This window comes from Pholcus phalangioides, unplaced genomic scaffold (assembly GCF_987345545.1).
Source record: "Pholcus phalangioides strain wild (caught in Gottingen) unplaced genomic scaffold, Ppha-v1.0 ptg000027l_1, whole genome shotgun sequence".
Classification (NCBI taxonomy): Eukaryota; Metazoa; Arthropoda; class Arachnida; order Araneae; family Pholcidae; genus Pholcus; species Pholcus phalangioides.
In genome coordinates, this window is record NW_028301617.1 from 1084846 (window position 1) to 1105097 (window position 20252).

Consider the following 20252-nt stretch of genomic DNA (forward strand, 5'->3'; position numbering starts at 1 on the left):
AACGTTTATACCGCTTCTCGCTATCAACTTAAAAACGAGAAATTGTAAACTCACTCAACATGGAATTGTAAAATCACACAAATAGAATAAATGCATACAAATTAAAAAAAAGTTTAATTTTTTTTATTTTTCGGCTGTCATTGAGGGCTGAGTTCTAAAACATAAATTTAATCATAAGATCTATTATTGGAATTAGTAGAAGGGCTCTCCCAATTACGATTCAGTGCTGCAGTGTCAGATGTAGAGGGCTGACAGAAGTTTTGGTAAAACTGAAGGCCTTGAGGAGTTAAATGAGTTTGAGAAAACGGGTAGTGGCGAGATTGAGAAGGCACCTTCCTCCTTCCTTTGCACCTTCCTCCGGTACAGGCTGGGATGAATATTGAGGAGGAAGTGGGGAGAGAGTGAGACTATTTTTTTGTTGATTAATATTACTGATAAGTTGTAGCACCCCCATCTGAAACTGCAGCACTTCATTTTCATCAAACCTCTATAGAGAAGGCATTATTCCATCAAAGAATGACCGGTGGCGGTTCGGTTTTTCCTCCTCCAAAAACTTCATCATCTTCAGTTCCAATGCATCAGGCTTTCGATGTTTTCTCCGTGGACAATCCGGATTGGGACTTCTGGGTGAAGTCGTTTGGGTTGAGCTCGTGGCACCTTCGTCCATTGTTTGTGGCTGAGAGAGAGACTCGCCCCCCAACTGATGAATTTTGATCACTATTGTCTTCCTCAAAGTTCTCTTCTACATCCCGTGCCTTGTACAATTTTGAAAGAAACTGCAGCTGGTCACTATAAACATACTTCCTAGTATTAGAAGCCCCTGCACCCGATTTTTTTTATGGATTTGGCTTTCTTGTGTGACCTCACAAAAGAATCTCTCACATTCGTCCACCTTTTCACGACTTCTCTTTCTGTAACAATGAAAAGAATCAAACAATAATATACTAAAATGAAACAAAATGAAAACAACAAATTAAACAAAGGAGGAAAATCAGAAAATTTTAAATAAATTTCATAACTAAAATATGCCTATGTATAAATACATATATTACGGTACATGTAATAAATGCGGTAATTATACATACGTACTAAGAAATAGGGTAAGTGATAAATGTTTTAGGAAAAAGTATCCAAATAACGACCAGTACTCAAATATGTCATTTATTTTTCATGGGGCTGTATAGTTTATTAAAATAGAAATGTTAACTTTTTACACGGACTCTTCTCCCTATGCTCCAACAACCCAATTAAAAGTTGTTTCCCTATCACTGCTGATGCCAACCAAAAGAATTCCACGTTTTTATAAGTACAATATTTTCTGAGATATTCTAATTCGAAAAACGAAAGAAGGTTGAAAAAAACACCACGAAATGCGGTAACACAGTTCAATAAAAATGGTTTTAATAAAAATTGTAAATTTAAATAAAATTTATATTAATATAATATTAAAATATTTGAAATTAAATGGGAACGTTATAACCGGGATCAGCTGTATATATACAGTATATAAATTACAAAAAAAAAATGAAAAATACAGAAATCGAGTTGACTAAATTTTTGTGTTTTCTTTTCAGGTATCTTGCAAGTGGGTGCACCTTCTCAGATCTACACTACACGTTCAGGATAGGCATTTCGACAGCAAGCACGATCGTCAAGAAAGTATGTACAACTATATGGTCAGTAATGAGGTCAGAATTTCTTCCCACACCATCGAAAGAACTGTGGAAAAAAGTAGCTACAGATTTCGAAAAAAAACGCCAATTTTCCGCATTGCATAGGGGCGGTTGACGGAAAACACATTCGTATCATTTGTCCTAGCGGTAGTGGCTCAATGTTCTACAACTACAAAGACTATTATTCTCTGGTGTTGATGGCGGTAGCAGATTCAAATTATCGTTTTGTGCATGTGAGTGTCGGCAGCTATGGTAAAGATTGCGATTCTGCGATTTTTAAGCGAAGTGGGTTGTGGAAAGCCATTGTGGAAGAAAGGCACCAGCTACCAGAAGATAAATGTCTGCCCGGAACACAAAGTCCCCAAGTGCCTTATTTCTTCGTTGGGGACGAAGCGTTTGCCCTCCACAAACATCTATTAAGACCTTATGGTGGATCAAACCTTCCGTTAGGAAAAAAAGTGTTCAACTACCGTCTGAGTAGGGCGAGAAGATATGTTGAGTGCGCGTTTGGCATTCTAAGTAACAAATGGAGAATATTTCACCGAGCAATGAACGTTGAACCTGACTTCGCAGTTGAGATTGTCAAGGCTTGCATTGTTTTGCATAATTTTGTACGAGAGAGGAATGGCATACAGTTTGAGGACACAACAACGATAACAGGGTTGGAAGATTTGCAACCAGAACATTCATCACGCGGAGGTTTGTCAGCTAACAGCATGAGGCAAATATTATGTGACTACTTTGTTTCAGTGGGAGCAGTCCCATGGCAAATGTCAAAAATCTGAAAATTTTGACCAGGTGTTAAATATCTCATAATTACCGATATTAGACAAACAGGCGAGGTATAGGTAAACTTTATGTGATTTACGAATACTAATTTCATGGATGCCATTATTTTTATTATATCAGTTTGAAAAGACTCGGAAGCATATTCCGATGAATTATTATTATTACTATTATTATTTTGTAAAAAAATATTCAGTATAATAAATAAAAAGTTGGAAATTACTCACCAAATTCATTTTTAAGCTGATCTCCTATGGCATCAAAGTCCTCTTTAAGTTCCACACAAACTTCTTTCCATGCCTTTTTTGTCGCATTTCTGTCCTTATAAATTTCCAGGGATTTATCCCACAACACTGGTCTACCTTCTATTAGTGAAATCATAAGTTCCAGATCGATATATTCATTCATCATGATCTTTTAACCAGCAATTTAACCTAAAAAAAATAGACTAGTACGGACGACAGACGATAATAAGTCGTCGCGTGTGAATGCATATACTGAGTCACGTACTCGACCACCGACACGGCGTCGTCCATTGTCAGTCGTTGGGACGACAGCTTCAGCGCCATCGGACGACAAAAAGTCGTCTGTCGTGCTTTGTGAAAGGACCTTATTCTTTCTTCACTTGACTACTCCCCTACCACGACAAAATGGCTGCCGGCACTTTTCTCGGACGACCAAAATCGTGGCGTGTGAAAGGGGCCTTTCTGTTTGAATGCTGTGGTTACGTTCCCTTGGAGGAGCTGACTGGGGCCCGAAATAAATATCATTTATTACATTATACCTGAACGTTTTTTCTTTGTTATACAGTGGAATCTCATGGTATCTGCTGTAGAAAAACATTCACGTTGAATGTGAAAATTATGTACTAAATTGTTTATTGTGTTGCACTGTGCGGTATTATCATAACGTTAATTTTTATAACTTTTTTTTTTTAGTTTGAGAAATCTCAAATTATAAAAACTATTACATACTTTGGGTTGTAGTTTTGTTATATTTGACATCCATAGTTTTTAAAGGCATCTTTTTTTCGGCCACTTTGTGGGGCATTTTGCTTGTTGTGGCCTTTGTGTTAGTATCATGAAATTTTGTGCATCGCGTGTTGGTGTTTTTATTACTTATTGATAGATGTCTTGGTTCGTTATGTATTGTAACTTGTATCGCGTGTTGGGCGATATTTTGGCATTTTTAGTGCAATGCATATTGCCCTTTATTTCATGGTAACTCGTATATGGTGGTGTTGTGGAATTTTTTTTGTGCATCGTGTAATGTGCTTTATTAAGTACTGTTGGATGTTTTGGTTCATTACATATTGTAACTCGTATTGGGGAGTTTTTATGAATCGCGTATTGCGCTTTATTACTTATTGTAACTATTTGGTGGTATTTTGGAATTTTTGTGCATCGCGTGTTGAGCGATATTGTGGAATTTTGTGTATCGCGCTTTTACTTTTTGTAATTCGTATCGGGTCCTTATTGTGGAATTCTTCGTGCATTGCGTATAGTGCTTGTAATATGCATTATTGTAACTCGTATCGTGTGTTGGGCGGTATTGCGGAATTTTTGTGCGTCGCGTATTGCGCTTTGTTATTGTAACTCGTATCGCGGAATTTTCTTTGTGAATTGCGTATACTGCTTTATTATGTATTGTAACTCGTATCGTGTGTTGGGCGGTATTGCGGAATTTTTGTGCCTCGCGTATTGCGCTTTATTATGAAGCATAACTCGTATCGCGTGGTTGTACTTCATTACTTATTAAAACGCGTGTTGGGTGGAATTTGTTATGCAATCGCGTATTGCGCTTTATTACGTAAACCAAAACATCTTACAATACGTATTTTTTAACTCTTATCGCGTTGTCGTACGTAAAAGGTGTCTCGTATTGGATGGTATTGTGGATTAATTTGTGCATCATGTATTGCGCTTTTTACGTATTGTAACTTGTATCGCGCGTGTTGGGGTATCTCGTTTTGGGAGGTATTGTGGAGATTTTTGAGCATCGCGTATTTATTACCTTTTTGTGCATGGCGTACTACGCTTTATTACATACTAGCTATAATACCCGGGCTTTCTTCAATGAGGCTTTTTCTTTGAGAGGCGTACAAACCTTGTCGAAGTTTATTAATGTGGCGTTGTGGAATTTCTTCGATGTGCTTTACCAGCCCATAATTAAACATCCTTAACTACACGAATTTATGCAGTTGAATATTAAAAGACAATACGGAGATATTAATTTTTATGCTTGAGAAGATATTTATAAGTTGAAATCAAAATGTCATTGCATGGATACTCAACTCAAAAGTAGGTCCGGCTAATTATTTCATATTTAATTTTCTGGGCTTCGTATGTCTAAGTGAACTCAATATTTCAAAAATCGATAATTCAATACAATTTTTAAAATTATTGATGCGGCAGAAAACCTCACTAAATTTCCAAATGTCTACAGTAGAATCGGCACTTTTCCCCTTCTATGGGATAATCCTTTGCCTCGCCCTCAAAGTAATGCTGGTGATGATTCTGACGTCTATTCAAAGTATCATTTTTGGGAGGATTGAAAAAGTGACAAACCACGGTAATCAAAATAAACGTTACGAAAGTGATTGTTGAGACCCAGAAACTGCGTTTTTTGCCCATTTCGGGTATTTACACTGCTCTGACGAACTTTTAAAGTAGCTTATCTTTCAAGTCGGGTCCCATTTGGTATATATGCAAAATTTCTCGACGATCGATCTGAAATTGTAGATTTGTATAGGGAATACAGAGATACAAGTAACAATAGTTATATATAATTAATTTTTGTATCATTTCCCCCATCGGCATAAGTAATTATTGACGTATTCGAAAATTATGAAGTGTGGCTTATATGGCGGAATTAAAATTTATTTGATCGCAATTTATTTTTTTTTTATCGGCGTCCGAGCGCATATCGACACGAGAAATACAAATCCCGACAGAAAGCGCGAGATACGGCGGAGTTAAAATTTTAAATTCGACTCTAGGGATTTTTGCCCAGACCCATGAAAAATTTATAAATTATCTCCGCTATATGAAATGAGAAATAGAAAAATATTATGGGCCAGAGTCAAAGGCATACGCAAGGTATCACCACCCTTCTCTCCCAAGCTGAAAGAAAATTAAGAAAAAAAAAAAATATATATATAGAAATATACATAAAAATTTATATGCTATTTAATTTTGAAGTGAAGAGAAAAAAAAAAAAAAATTTCTTTTGTCCTTTATAAAGGTAGGTCCGTCCTGTGTGCGATGGGACCTGGGAAACGGGCGAAATTATTTATCTTGGGCCTCCTTCGTGGCAAGGCTATTTTTCAAAAATTTTAACTAGATCTTATTTTAACGTGGTCCCCCCCAATTCTTACATCTGTGGAAGCTGGATGGCCCACGCATACATTGACAAAAAAAAAAACATTCATTTTAGACTATTCGCTAAGGTCGCAGAATTACGGGAATTGCATACCTGCCAACTCTCCCGAATTTTAGTTTCATCTCTCGACCTCCCGAAAAGTTCTTAAAACGCCCGAATTTTTATGAATATCGTAAAAAAAAAAAAAAAATAATCCCTAAGGAATTTTTTTTGTCTATGCTTTTTCCTCTCTTACCCCTTTCGCGAAATGACGCCATACGTCGTAAATGGTGGGAAATTCATTTTTTAAGGAAGTTTTACAAACCCGCTGATGGTAACTAGAAAAATTGTATTACCGCAGGGAAATAGCTTAGCAGCCAATAGTCCTGGATAATGTTTATAGTGACGTGCATGTGGTCAAAACTTCCTCTTGAAGTTAGAAAATCCCTATTAGGGAGAGGTTTTAGTATAAAATACGGGTTCCCTAATTTTCAAAGGTTGGCAGCTATAGAATTGGATTCAAATTCATTATATTCTATGAAACGAGAAAATAGGTTTACCTGGAACCAATTACGAGGTTGATTAGTTCTGCCATACATGAAAGCGACACTGCAATGAGGGAAGCAGGTTCACGAAGTAAATACTCATTATACACGTGTCGCTACCGAAGACGGCCAGCCCAGTTGACCCGGTTCATTGCCCGGAAATTCGGGCTTTCTCTGGCCCTTATATGTCGATATTCGGATTCCTTTGATCGTTAGGGTTCTCATAGTTAACCATAATATGGTGGTGTGCTATTATACCCCAAAGTAATACAATCGCCTGTATTTTTCCTTTTTTGCTAAATAGAAGTTTATTTTCATAAGACCTATCTAAAATCCGTACCTAGCTTTTACTAAATCTTTTTGGGAAAAATTGTTGAAATTGCAAAGGATAAACAGCTTATCGGAAATTTCTCTCTTAGTCCCAAATTAATTGAGCCACCTAGGTTTATCGCGCCGCCATGCAAATCTCGCCGCGCTTGCGCAGTGTTTTCGCTGCTTGACTGAAAGGGGAGAAATAAAAATCTCGAGAACAAAATTGATGAATTGCATTGGAATAAGCTGTCATTTCAGGCGAAAATCGTCCCGGCCTCCAGGGCTGGAGACTTGTCAACCCACCCATTGTGGGGGCGCCAGTAAGGTCGTCCTCCTGAGTTGACGGAACGCCAGGAAAGTGCGATTACATAAGTTTAAGGAAAATATCTTTCTCTACAGTTCTTTAGCGTTGTAAATACATTTGCCATCGCAAAATGCGTACTCGTCCGGAACTTAGTGCATAAATAGGAAATACTTCGTTGGGCGAAATGTCATTTGGAGTGATGAAAAAAAAAAGTTTTATTTGGACGGTCCAGACAGCTGGAAATATTGTTGGCATGGTATCAGAAAGAACGAACTAAGCTACCTTAGGGCCCTTTCCAGGGGCGTAGCCAGAAATTTCGTTCGGGGGGGGGGGGGGGAAAGGAAAGAAACCAAAGTGACAGAACAATGGATTTGGCCATCTTTTTCCGGTCATTTTCTCACATTTCGGGGGGGGGGGGGAAAGGAAAGGGAGAAGACGACGACCAGACCACCAAATCCCCCCTCGCCACGCCCTTGGCCATTGCCACCGTGATTCTAAATTACCACTTGTTTTGTCGCCTTGCAATTTTTGAAGTCACGAAAAAGAAAATTGATCACGCTTTAGAAAAGTTAATTTTCCTTGTGTTAGCTGGATTCTTTGTTTCCCATATTTGTATAGTATATTTTGTATGATTTTGTATTTGTTTTTCTTTTCATGTAACCTATATATGTATTTGAGCTTTGTAAATCGAGAAGCTATCCATTCTTAGAATAAGACAACCATAAGTATTCTTTATGGGCATTGTATAATATATTGTTTATAATTTGTGTTAATTGCATTTTTAATTGGGTTGCTGTTTTTTTTTAAATATATGACATCCATATTTTTATGGGCATCTTTTTATCAGCCACCTCATTGGGCATTTTGCCTGTTGTGACGTATTTGTATTTGCTCTGAGCATCCATAAACATTTTGAAAATATTCAGATTTTTCAAATGAGAAAATTAAGCCTATCAAATTATTTTTTTATTTCCTGATAGTTTCAGGTAAATTTAGTGTTTGATAGTCTCAATCAAATAACCTGTATGAATAAAAGATTTTTCTGCAAAAAATTTTGTCCATTCACTTTTTCCTTGTAGTTTTTAAGAATAGAGGAAAAAATGAATTATAATGCTCGAGTTTTAATGATGCTATTAATTTCTTCATTTGAGAAATATTTTTGATCAATTAACAGTAATGTGGACGAGAAAATTGAGATTAACTGAAAAAATGCACTGCATACAAGTTTAAGATAATAAAGATATATCACTTATAAAAATCCTTATATGGCAAAATATAGGCCAGGCCAGGTTAAGTAACTCGTATCACTTAATAAGACGTTCCATCATAGAAATGATGGAAAATGAAAATATTTTTGAAAAAAAAACATGGTAAGTCAATTTAAATCACTTGATTTTTTTTTTCTGAATTCCTTCATTTAAACCTTTTTTTATATACATTAATTAATACTAAATAATATTAAATACATTTTTTTGGAAGTGTACATTCGTTTGATTTGCTGGTTTTGTTTTTTCAGTTCCTTCATATAAATCTTTTTTCTGAAAAAATCATTCAAATCACTTGTTTTTTTTTTTGGGGGGGGGGGGAAACATCCATTCAAATCATTAGTTCTATTAATCATTCTTTTGAATCACTTATCGTTTCGCAAATTCCTTCAATTAAATTATTTTAGAAAAAAAATCTTTCGTTTATTTAATTGCTTCAAAATAATCCAGCTCAAATATACACTATATTTCAAGTGAATTTTTTTTTTTTTCATACCTTGGGTTAAGAAATTGCTTTTGGGCTAATTTATGATTTGCTGTAGATTTCCTGCTGTTATTTCGCGTGAAGATCAAGCGAATATTGGAAAAACATGATTAAAAGTGGTGGTTCGAAAATTAGCGAATTCGTACCAGCCGAAATTTCAGAACGGTCAAAGATCTTTAAAATAAAAAATAGGGGGGAAAAAATGTTGTTTTCACTGCGCACAGTCAGTTCAATCGCCCCCTAACAGTGACGTCACGAGAGAGCGCTACGGCTTTGAGTCACGGTGGCAATGCCTTGGCCCTTTCACACGGAGCGAGTTTTAACTATTGGTACAAATATGAAGACTCGGACGATGCGGAATGCTCCCACAACTTGGAAGTGTCCGGATGGCGTCAGCATGTGGCAAAACTTGGGTCAGGGCTCCGCATCCACACACAGGCTTTTACATTAGGTTACATGAAGCTATACACACACGATTCGGGTCATTGGATACTTTTTAAAGATGAATTTTTTTTAATTATTTTTGCCCTAGATACCATTAAAAACACCATATGAAGGTCCCTGTTCATCAATAGGATGTACCCATCCGTTTCCTTCCGAGATGGAGTTATAGCAACTTTAACTACCTACGTGTCACATACCTTAACATGAGGATTTTTATTAAAATTATTTAAAACAATTTTATGGCAGAAAAGTGGCTTAATTTTGAAAAAAAAAATTGCATGTTAAAATTCAATACAGAAATAACCAATTAAAATCCTAAAAGCTCGTGTTAGTGGTGGTTCCCCCTTGATATATCTTCCTTTATGCTTTGCCTAGACTGCTGGGGATTTTACTAAAGGTAGCCTCACATCTCGGCTTTCGATTTGTGGCTTAATAAAATAAGAGCGAATTTTTTTTTCGCGTGGCAGTCTCCCCCGGGGTTGGCGACTGCGCCATCACTTCTCGCCAGTCACACCCATTTTTTTTTTTATTATTATTGAATTCTGGCTGTTTACTTGGAACACTTTGGAAAAATTATTTTTGCCCAAAATTAGGTAATTTTTGAATTAAAAAAAAATTCATTGACATTTTTATTTTCACCTTTTTTTTTTGGAAAATTTTAATTCCCTGAAAGATTAAGACGACTTCAACTCGAAAAATACTATAAATATAACATTCATTTCTTCGAATCCACTACAAAAGGCGAGCTTCTATTTATTTCTTATCACACTAAGAGCCACCTCATGTGTTTCATTTGAGTAATTGCGGTAGGATCGACTACACAGCTTCCACACATACTTGCGAACCATTGCTGTGGCAATAACAAACTAGTGGAAAAAGGTGGCACAAGGTCGCCAACTGAATCGCCATTTTTTTTTTGTTTATGTGCGATATATCTGCCAAAATACAGTATTTTTTACAATTCAAATAGGTATTTCTTATCGTAAAACTTCTACATAGAAATATTAAATTACCTAGTTTCCACGAAACACACTGTCTGCTCCAGGAGAGGTTTACACGCACTTGAAAAATTTCATATAAATCGCACACAATATCACCTAAAATTCTCTACACAACAGCAGCAGATGATGCAATTAATGTTGTCGGTGAGTCGCCTTCAGCTCCTGAATCGGCATGAAAAGTTTAGAAATCGATTGTTCATCCATACGCTCCCAAGAAGCGCTTGCGTCCCAAAATCAGTGAATGCCACATAGTTACCCCATAAAAAGTTTCGCCACAGGCCTACAACGATAAATTAGTCAATCATTACACTTCACTCATAATTAGAAAAGCAGATGGCAGCATTACACAAACATCGTCAGGTTTAACTACATGTACGTTCCAACATGTACCAATTCGTTAGAGGTTCCGCAAAAGAATATGGACGAGGTGTGTAACAACATAGTGTTGAGAGAGTTTCAAAGCATTTGAATGAGTGATGTTTGAAAAAATGTTCCTTATCTAACAAAAAACTTAGTTTTGAGAAAAAAATCGTTACAGTAAAGAGAACGTTAGCATGGCTGCCAGCAATTTATATTTTTCGTACAGGTAGAACCTCCCTTTTGTCCATACTTCGCAATTTTATTCCTAAATAGTAAAATAAAGCTGTAAAGAAATTAAATACTATATAAAAACAACGCGCTATCCACGTGCAGCGTTCACTGGGTGAAAACAAAATGAGGTCGAAAGATGCGGGTCTGCTCCGTGTGTAAGGGACTTTAAGCGTCAATAAGGAGGGGGAAGGTGTAATCGTTTCGGGCTTTCAATGGTTACGTGGCCTGTGCGACCAAATTTTTTTCTACTGTTCACGTCCCTCATGTCCTGGCATTACAATACAACCTCTGACAATTAAGTTCGGTGAATGAAGTCAGAACGCTGCACGTGCGTAGCGGCAGGTGTTGACCATCTGCCGCCACCGTTGAGCGTTGTGTGTTCCGTGAAAGACTTGTTTTACAAAGTGCTTGTTTAGTGCGTTGATTCTGAACTGAGAACAGGAAAATGAACACAAGATCACTGAGGATGGGTTCTGGTGTCTCAGGTACGACCCTGAAACGAAACGGCAAAGCATGGAATGGCGTTCTCCTACATCACCTTGTCGGAAAAAGGTCAGAGCAGAAAAATCACGCATCAAAACGATGCTAATCATCTTTTTTGATAGTCAAAGCATTATCCACAAGGAATTTCTATCTGAGGGAACTACGATGAATGCAGCAAGGTACATTGAAATTTTGACCCGATTCATGAAACGTCTACGCAGGGTATGACCTCAGTACGCACAACAAGGTTCGTGGTTTCTTGTTCACGACAATGCTCGCCCTCACACAGCCAATATCGTCAAACAGTTCCTGGCAAAAAAAGGGGGTGGTGCAAATTGAACATCCACCATACTCGCCAGATCTCAATGCCCCAGACGTCTTCCCACGACTGAAACTCGCTTTGAAAGGAGAGAGATTTGACGATATTCCTGACATCCAACGAAACGTGTCGAGGCTTTTGAACTCCATCCCAAAAGAAGACTTCTTGCAAAGTTTCCAGGACATGTATAGATCTCGGCGGTGCATAGTAATGGGAGGTGACTTTCGTTAACATTTCATCTACGTTAATGTTACAGGACTATTCACCGAACTTTGTCAGAAGTTGTAGAATTGCTATTCTATTTCTGTAATCCATCTACTATAGATATTATGCAACTATTAAAAATATTTTTTTTGTTTGTTTGTTTAAAGCATTTTTTTTAATACCGTTCAAATCGTATGAACTAATTTAGTTCATCGAGAGGAAAAAAAAATTGGATATCCAATTGATACGGATCCAACACGAACAGGGTTTTCAAAAAGGAAGCCCTTCGGTATAACGTTAACCACGGTTAACGTCATCCCACCTATAGCGTCAGTTTCTTTCGGTCCTGCTAGTACAATTTGTAAAAAAAAAAAAAAATTATTTGTTAGTAAATTACCTCGCTGATGAAGTCATTTTTATTCGGTCCCGAGCGGGGACGTTATACCGAAGTCTGGCTGTAATATCAATTAAGACGGTAGTTTCCAACGGTGTGTCGCGTGGCATGTTAGGGTAGGCTACTTTGAGATCTGAAAGGGTTGCCGCTAACTTCGTCAGATATTCCTTTCACAGCCCAAAAAGTTCCCGTATAGAACACAATATTTAAAACTTAGCCCATCGCATCGTTTGACAAGCTACTCTCTGCACTAGATTCCAAAGACAGTTGCGGTAGTATAAAAACTCTTGATGAAAATGAGTGTAAAAAAGCAGGTCGAAAATTTATTATCCGTTATATTTAAAATATGATCGTATTTGACGATTTCGGTGAGACGATGACTAGTTCAGTGTTTTTCAAACATTTTCGCTACAGGCCATTTTTCCTTCGACAACATAACATGCATCTGCTTCAATTGAAGACAATGTTTATACAAGTAAACAGCTATAAAATATTCAAATACGCTAAAGCCACGATACTCTGTGGACCAAGAAACAATATCGTTGTGGGGGTTTATAGTTACATCGAAGGCAACATTACCATCAAGTCGACAAAAATTATGCTGTTTTGAACATTTGTTTAATTGGCGGTGTGTAAGCACCACTAGAAAAATGTACTTTCAATTTGCAGGGGAAAAATTGCAATTTATTAGTTGATTGATAAAATCCAATTAGATGCATTGCCCCTTCAAAGAGGTCTATTGAATTGCACACTTGAGTGTTACTCGCCAACATCTTCAACGGCTTTTGGTAATCACAATGTTGTTAAACACCCTCTACGGGAAGGAAAAAAACGGATAAAGAATTTAAAATTATTAAAAATAATTTTTTTGAGAGATTTAAAAAAAATTCTCAAAAAATGTCTTTATTCAGGGGTTTATCGTAGTAAAGGATATGTTCTACGTAAAGGAGTTTAACCTTATGCTATAAGAAATTTAAAGATTTGAAAAATATCGTTGTAAAGGGATTTAATCGTTATATCGAGTATTGTTGTAGAGAGGTTTCAATTACAAATGCTGGATTCGAGATGGTATCACGTTAATAGTAAAATATCAATTATACTAATATTGTAATATTCTCTCTCTCTTTTAGCTGCAGCATAACCGATTTCTTCGAAATTCGAGTTTAAAATATTTCTACATTCACATCCAAACATTAAAAACTCCCATAAATTCTCAAAATAGTGAGTGGAGTTGGTCATTTTCAACAAATTAGATTTATATATTTTGCATACAAAAAACCACTAAAATAAAAATGTAAACTTTTGTCATTAATCAGAAGTATAAAAAAATAATCGGATATATTTGCGATTGAAATCTCATTTAGAACAATCATCCGAGTTTATTGCAAACACAAAACAACTAATACGAAAAGTATTTTGCACTCATTCTTCAAATTTTAAATCCAAATTTCTGGTTTTGAATTCATCTCTGAATGTAAATTCGTTCAAAGCTGCTATATCCGTCGAAGTATTTATTAATTAGCGATGCACAAAAAAAATAAGATGAACGAGAAAAGTTATAGATCAGATAAACTCATGAGTGATCATGATTAGATCATAATTAACTTGGGGGTGCGAGGGTAAAGTTTTCTTCTCTGCTAAACCAGCTATTTTGCGTCGCGCTCGTGAGTCTTTTCACATGTGTGGACTTTAGTACGATGATATTTTAAACCCACGGTATCTTTGAACCTCTTACCACAAGTTTCACACTCATACGGTTTTTCACCCGTGTGAATTCTTAAATGGCTCTTCAAATCTTGACTCAGAGTATACCTTTTACCACAAACTTCGCACCCGTACGGTTTTTCCCCCGTGTGAATTTTTGAGTGTGTCTTCAAACTCGAAATCTGTGTAAATCTTTTACCACAAATTTCACACTCGTACGGTTTTTCACCCGTGTGAACTCTTGAGTGCCTCTTCAAATCCGGATTCAGTGTAAACCTTTTACCACAAGATTCACACTCAAACGGTTTTTCACCCATGTGGATTTTTGAGTGCGACTTCAAATTATGAATCTGCGCAAACCTTTTACCACAAGCCTCACACTCGTACGGTTTTTCACCCGTGTGAACTTTTGAGTGCGACTTCAAATCCTGATTCCTTGTGAACCTTTTACCACAGGATTCACACTCAAACGGTTTTTCACCCATGTGGATTTTTAAGTGCATCCTTAAATGCGAACTCTGTGTAAACGTTTTACCACAAGCTTCACACTCATACGGTTTTTCACCCGTGTGAATTCTTGAGTGCACCATCAAATTCTGATTATGTGTAAATCTTTTCTCACAAACATCACACTCGTACGGTTTTTCACCCGTGTGAATTCTTGAGTGGCTCTTCAAGTGCTGACTCTGTGTAAACCTTTTACCACAAGTTTCACACTCATACGGTTTTTCACCCGTGTGTATTCCTGAGTGCGTCTTCAAATCCTGATTCCGTGTGAACCTTTTACCACAAGCTTCACACTCGTACGGTTTTTCACTGGTGTGAATTCTCGAGTGCGTCATCAAACTCTGATTATGCGTAAACAACCACCACAAACGCCATACTCGTGAGATTTTTTTCCTGTATGGACTTTATTGTGAATTAAAACACGACTTATGTGCAAAGCTCTTACCAGAAACATCACACACGTATGGCTTTTCACCTGTGTGGGCTTTTCTGTGATAAATTAATCCCGAAGTATGTGCATACCGCTTACCACAAAGATTACAGTCGAAGGGCTTTGCACCTGTGTGGAAATATTTGTGTGAAATCAAACTCGAAAGCCGCGCACACTTCTTACCACAAACATCGCACTCGTATGGTTTTTCCCCAGAATGTAGTTTCTTGTGCGTCTCTAAACACCTTTTCTGTGCAAACTTTCCACCACAAACATCACACTCATATGACTTTTCACCTGTGTGGACTCTCTTGTGACTGTTTAAATTCCCAATATTAGTAAACCTCTTACCACAAACATCACAATTATATGACGTTTCTCCAGTATGAGTTCGTGAGTGGATCTCTAGGTTCCGGAGCTTTGAAAAAATCTTATGACAAAGATTACATTCATGTGACTTTAACCTAGTGTGACCCTTTTTATGTAGTCGCAGCTTTCGATTTCACGAGAACTTTTTACAGCGAAAATCACAATCATGGTTTTCTCACAACGAGAGATTTGCGAATGCGTGTGTTTGAATCAGACAGCTGTGAGACAGTCACCGCATGTCACTTTTGCGTGGTTTTTCATCAGTGTGGATGCTAGGACTGATTGGATGGACACTTGTTTCACTCGGATTTGATTCTGTAGATAGTAGGATTATCCTCTTCTGATGAAAACCATCTCGTCATGAAGGACATGTCACTGGAATCACTTTCATATTCCTTGCCCGGGTTGTACTCCATATTGGTGGGCTAGAAAATTACCCTGAGCAAAGGTGGTTCTGAAGATAGGAAAATGAAGTCCGTTGCTAGTCTGAATTTCTCAGCGATGTTGGTATTTTACGAACCACAAATTGAATATATAATTCCGTTCGAAGTATTGATCTCTTCATTCAAATGTCTCTCGAGAAAATAGCCTTGTTGAAGCTCTTTAAGAACCTAGTGGATGAGAAAAGAAAATCATCATCTTGGTAATGCATACAAGAATATATAGCGAGACCTCCCATAAAAGACTCTCCTTTATAGGACGAATGGGTTCAGAATTTCAAATTCCATGAATAATGCTCAAAGTTGGTTTAACTAGTTCTTAAGAGAGAGAGTTTTCGGTCTCGTTGGTGTCCGTTATCAGGAGATTCCACTGTATATGTTATCAGAGAAACTGTTACTTCTTCTTAACCTCTTTAATATTTTTGCTCTCGCTCCTTCTTTCAATAAAATGTATGTTCCTCCCTTATGCAAGAATACACTAAAAGTGAGACTAAACTTGAGAGTTTTTGTAGTACTTTTTCCTTGACCGCACAGGGCACGTAACCCCATGTACATCATCATGTACATGTATCATCATCTGTTATCGAATAGCTAAAACGGGTTTGTAAAAATAATCTAGCAAGAATATTTTTTTTTTCTCTCTTTTCACAAAAATATCCTCAAGTTTCCACTTTTAGTGGATTCTTGCATAAGGGAGGAAACAAATGCATACATTTTATTAGAAGAAGGTTACGTGCCCTGTGTGTGCTCTACGACCAAATCCTTTTCTATTGTTCGCTTCCACAACAGGGGGGGGGGGGCATCCCTCATGTTGTGGCATGATAATAGAATTGCTATTCTATCTCTGTAATTTTTATATCGTTCAAATCGTAAGAACGTAGTTCATCAAGAGGAAAACTTGGTTATCCAGTTGAAAATAAATATACGCACAGGTGCTAAAAGACAGCCGCTGTACTTTAGGGCGATACGAGACGTTTTGAAAGTAGTATTATACAGTATAACGTAAGTTTTTTTTTTGGTCCTGCTAGCACAATTTGTAAAAAAAATTTATTCGTTATAAGTCACTCCGCTGATGAAGTAATTTTTATTCGGTCCCGAGGGGGGGGGGGGGGGGAGTTATCCCGAAGTCTGGCTGTAATATCAATTAAGACGGTAATTTCCAACGGTGTGGCACGTTAGGGTACTTAGAGATCAGAAAGGGTTGCCGCTAACTTCTTCAGATATTCTTTTCAGAACTTTCCGCACCCCAAAAAGTTCCCGTATAGAACGCAATATTTAAAACTTAGCCCATCGCATCGTTTGACGAGTTGCTCTCGCACTAGACTCCAAAGACAGTTGCAGTAGTATAAAAACTTCATGAAAATGAGAAGTACGTCGAAAATTTATTATCCGTTATATTTGAAATGTGATCATGTTTGACGTTTTCGGCGAGACGATCACTAGTCTTTCTCTACAGGTCATTTTTCCTTCGATAAAATAATATAGAAAAAACTCAGTCATTACAATTAACAATCGTTACAGTTTTGTGAAAACTTACACATAAATATGACAGTATATCAAACCAATGATAGTAAGATGCCAATTCAACTGAAATTATTCAATTTTTACCTATGTGAGCGTCGCGTTATTGATTTTTGTTTTTTTTAATTTCAAGGAAAAAATAAAACAAAGTTCTAATTTGAAAAAGGAAAACTCCCCACACTCATTCCTACATTTCAATTTCATGCATGGCATCACCAGTTGTAAAATACATCATTCATGGAAGCTGCCGAACACGTTCACAGGATGCCAAGTGAATTTAATTTTCGGAGTAAATGAGTCATATATCAGATACCTGACTGAATTGGCCGCATTTTAAAAGCTCGTATCGTCCAGTGCAAAATAGAAGTTCTTTGTTACAGATCCATTAAAGTTGTCCAAACGTCCCGTTTTCAGGAATAGTACCAGTTTGTAACTAATGTTTAGGGGTGTCGCGAGTTCGATACCCGTTTCATCCTTGTCAGAGACTTTCCTGACACGGGGTACTACAGAAACGGTGGCACGACCACCGAAAAATATTGCTACCGCAGAGTCCCACATCGATTGGTTAGCGCATCAACCATTCTGTGAGTATGAAAAAAAAAAGTCTGTCGTTCGGAATCGGCAATAAATTAATTGTAGGTCCTAGTCTAATTAGCCCTCGTGTGCAGAAAATGACGGGATACTAGAAATTGCAGCAAATTGAACTCTAATTAACCGAAAAAAATGTTGAAGATGGCAAATACACGAGATGAGAATTTAATAATTACAGCCATAATTATCAATATTTTATAAATTATGAAAATTGCCTTCATTCAAAATTTTAGTTTTTTTTAAATTCAAATTAGCATTGTTGAAATAAATAGGAAAATTGTATAAAGAAAGTCGGAACGGCCAAATTTACGTGAAAGTACGAGAATGTCCCGAAAAATAAGGGACACGTGGTTACCCTACTGATATGATGCTATGAATTAGTGTAAAGTTGAAAAAAAAACGCGATTTATACCTTTAATAATATTTCCATGGTTGTTATGTAGTTCTACACACTTATTATAATGAAATTATTTTTCAATTATGCTGATATATGTGGGATGACTATGTGTCCTGTATTTCTCGGAACATTCCCGTATTTTCACGTAATTTTTACTATCCCGACTTTTTGTTTGAAAATGTCCCGTTTTTTTCTATGCATTTTCAATCAAGCCAACTTGAAGTTTTATTTTTCATTGAAATCAAGTATTAAAACTATATTCCTAACTCATAAACTATAATACGATAATCACGTTAGTAACATGTGTATCACGGCCCTATTTGCCATGTTGAAGGTTTTTCTCGAAGAATCGATTTCAATCCACTGTCTCTTACTAATAAATGCAGTATTGAAATCTATGACAATAGCAAAGCATGACTTCAAATGGAATCTATCGAAATTGTGGAACTTCTTCACCAGTGAAATCCAGAATTTTTAATTGAAAATTTTTCGTTTTATCTCGAATGCAATTTAAACTCAGCAGAGACCAGGCTACGCAATTTCTCGGCTAATAGAGATGGATTCAAACAAGGAGGAATAATGTTTGCACATAATCAAGAGACTTACAATACATTCTTTTACATGTAAATTAGCGGATGCGTCCACGAAAGCCTACCCCGAATTTTTCAGTAGTGTGTTTCACACGCTTTAATTTTTTTTCCCTTTTCCTCACGAAGTTGGGGAATCAAACTACGCTCAATTATTAACGTAGAGCTCAAAGAATTCAAACATTTCCTCAAAACTTTCGTCTGCTCAAACTCGTGGATCTTCTTATATAAATAGACATAGGTTTTCCGTCTTTTCGATCCAGAACAGCCCCATTTCTGTCGATTTCATTTGAAAAGTGTATTCTGTAGCTGTTTGCTTTAACTTCTCTATAAAGAAGAAGATATTCGGGTTTGACCGAGATATGACATTTTTGGTTTCTCTGTTCACGCGATAAATGTACCCATCAAGAACTAAAGATGGGGTTCACCCTTCCACGTGGTCAAGATCGTTTTCTCTGCCATCGCCGCACACAATCAAACACTTTCTCTCAGTAGTAAGACAGCACGGGGCTTGATTATCGCATTCCCTTAGGGGCCGTTCAAGTATTACGTAAGCAAATTTTTAGCCCCTCCCCCCCCCCTTGTCAGCAAAATTTCATCATCAGCTCTGCCGTTCTGAATCTTAACTCATATTTTCATAAAGGGTGGTTGATGACGCAAGCATTATCCAAACACACCCCCCCCCTCTTGTCATCAAAAGTCAGCAAATCGGAAACCCCCCTCTCCACATCGATGATGACGTAATACTTGAACGGCCCCTTATCTTCGTTAAGGGAGCGTCAACAACCCAGTCTAAAGCAAAGTTGTTTGCTTCATCGTCCAAACAATATGGTGACCATATTTTTCGGTAATTTTGTCCATTTCGACCTTTTCACGAAAATGGCCAGTTTTTTCACTGAAGCTTACTCGAAAGTTGATTCTGTTTTTTACTTGTAAACGTAATGTTTGGAAATCTATGTCAATAACAACATCTAAGTTGGAATGTGAGACTTATAAATTATACATTATGGAATAGTTTAGAATATTTTGCTGAAAATTTGTCATTTCATAAAGGACTCAAAAAAAATTAAAGGAACTGAATAGTAAAACAAGGTGGAACCTGGTTCAACAGTACTCAAAAGTCAGGGCTGAACTCACTGAGGTTAATAAGAATATCTAAAACACTACCCTCCCAACGTTTGTGCTCTCTGGGTCGGAAATTCCTGTAGCGTAACTTGTACTTAAACTCAAGTGTTCTTGCTACAATTATCACAATTATCACACAGAGATTAAAAAATTTCAACTGACTTTTTAAACCTTCTCAGAACGATTTTATCGCCACTCCTCTCTGGAATGATGATCAGTCAGCCGGCTGTGATGTTTGTGGTGACAATATGCAAGAAAAACCATTTTAGCGATGAGTTTTTAAAATCTACAAAAATTGCGTGGATTCGATGTATGATAGTATTGATATAGTTTTCCAAAGATTTGGTGTTCATGGGCAGAGATGCACTTCAAAGGCTGGAGGGAGGGACACACGATGATGATCTCAATTCATATAC

At 37.0% G+C, this 20252-nt stretch overlaps 1 protein-coding gene across 1 annotated transcript; it reads right to left on the bottom strand.

Moving 5' to 3' along the window:
• Positions 1–13524: 13524 nt before the first annotated feature.
• LOC149068020 (uncharacterized) lies at positions 13525–15035 on the bottom strand. The gene has a single exon (XM_089251688.1). It carries the CDS (start codon positions 14709–14711, stop codon positions 13812–13814), a length of 900 nt encoding a protein of 299 aa, XP_089107814.1. The 5' UTR covers positions 14712–15035; the 3' UTR covers positions 13525–13811.
• Positions 15036–20252: the final 5217 nt, after the last annotated feature.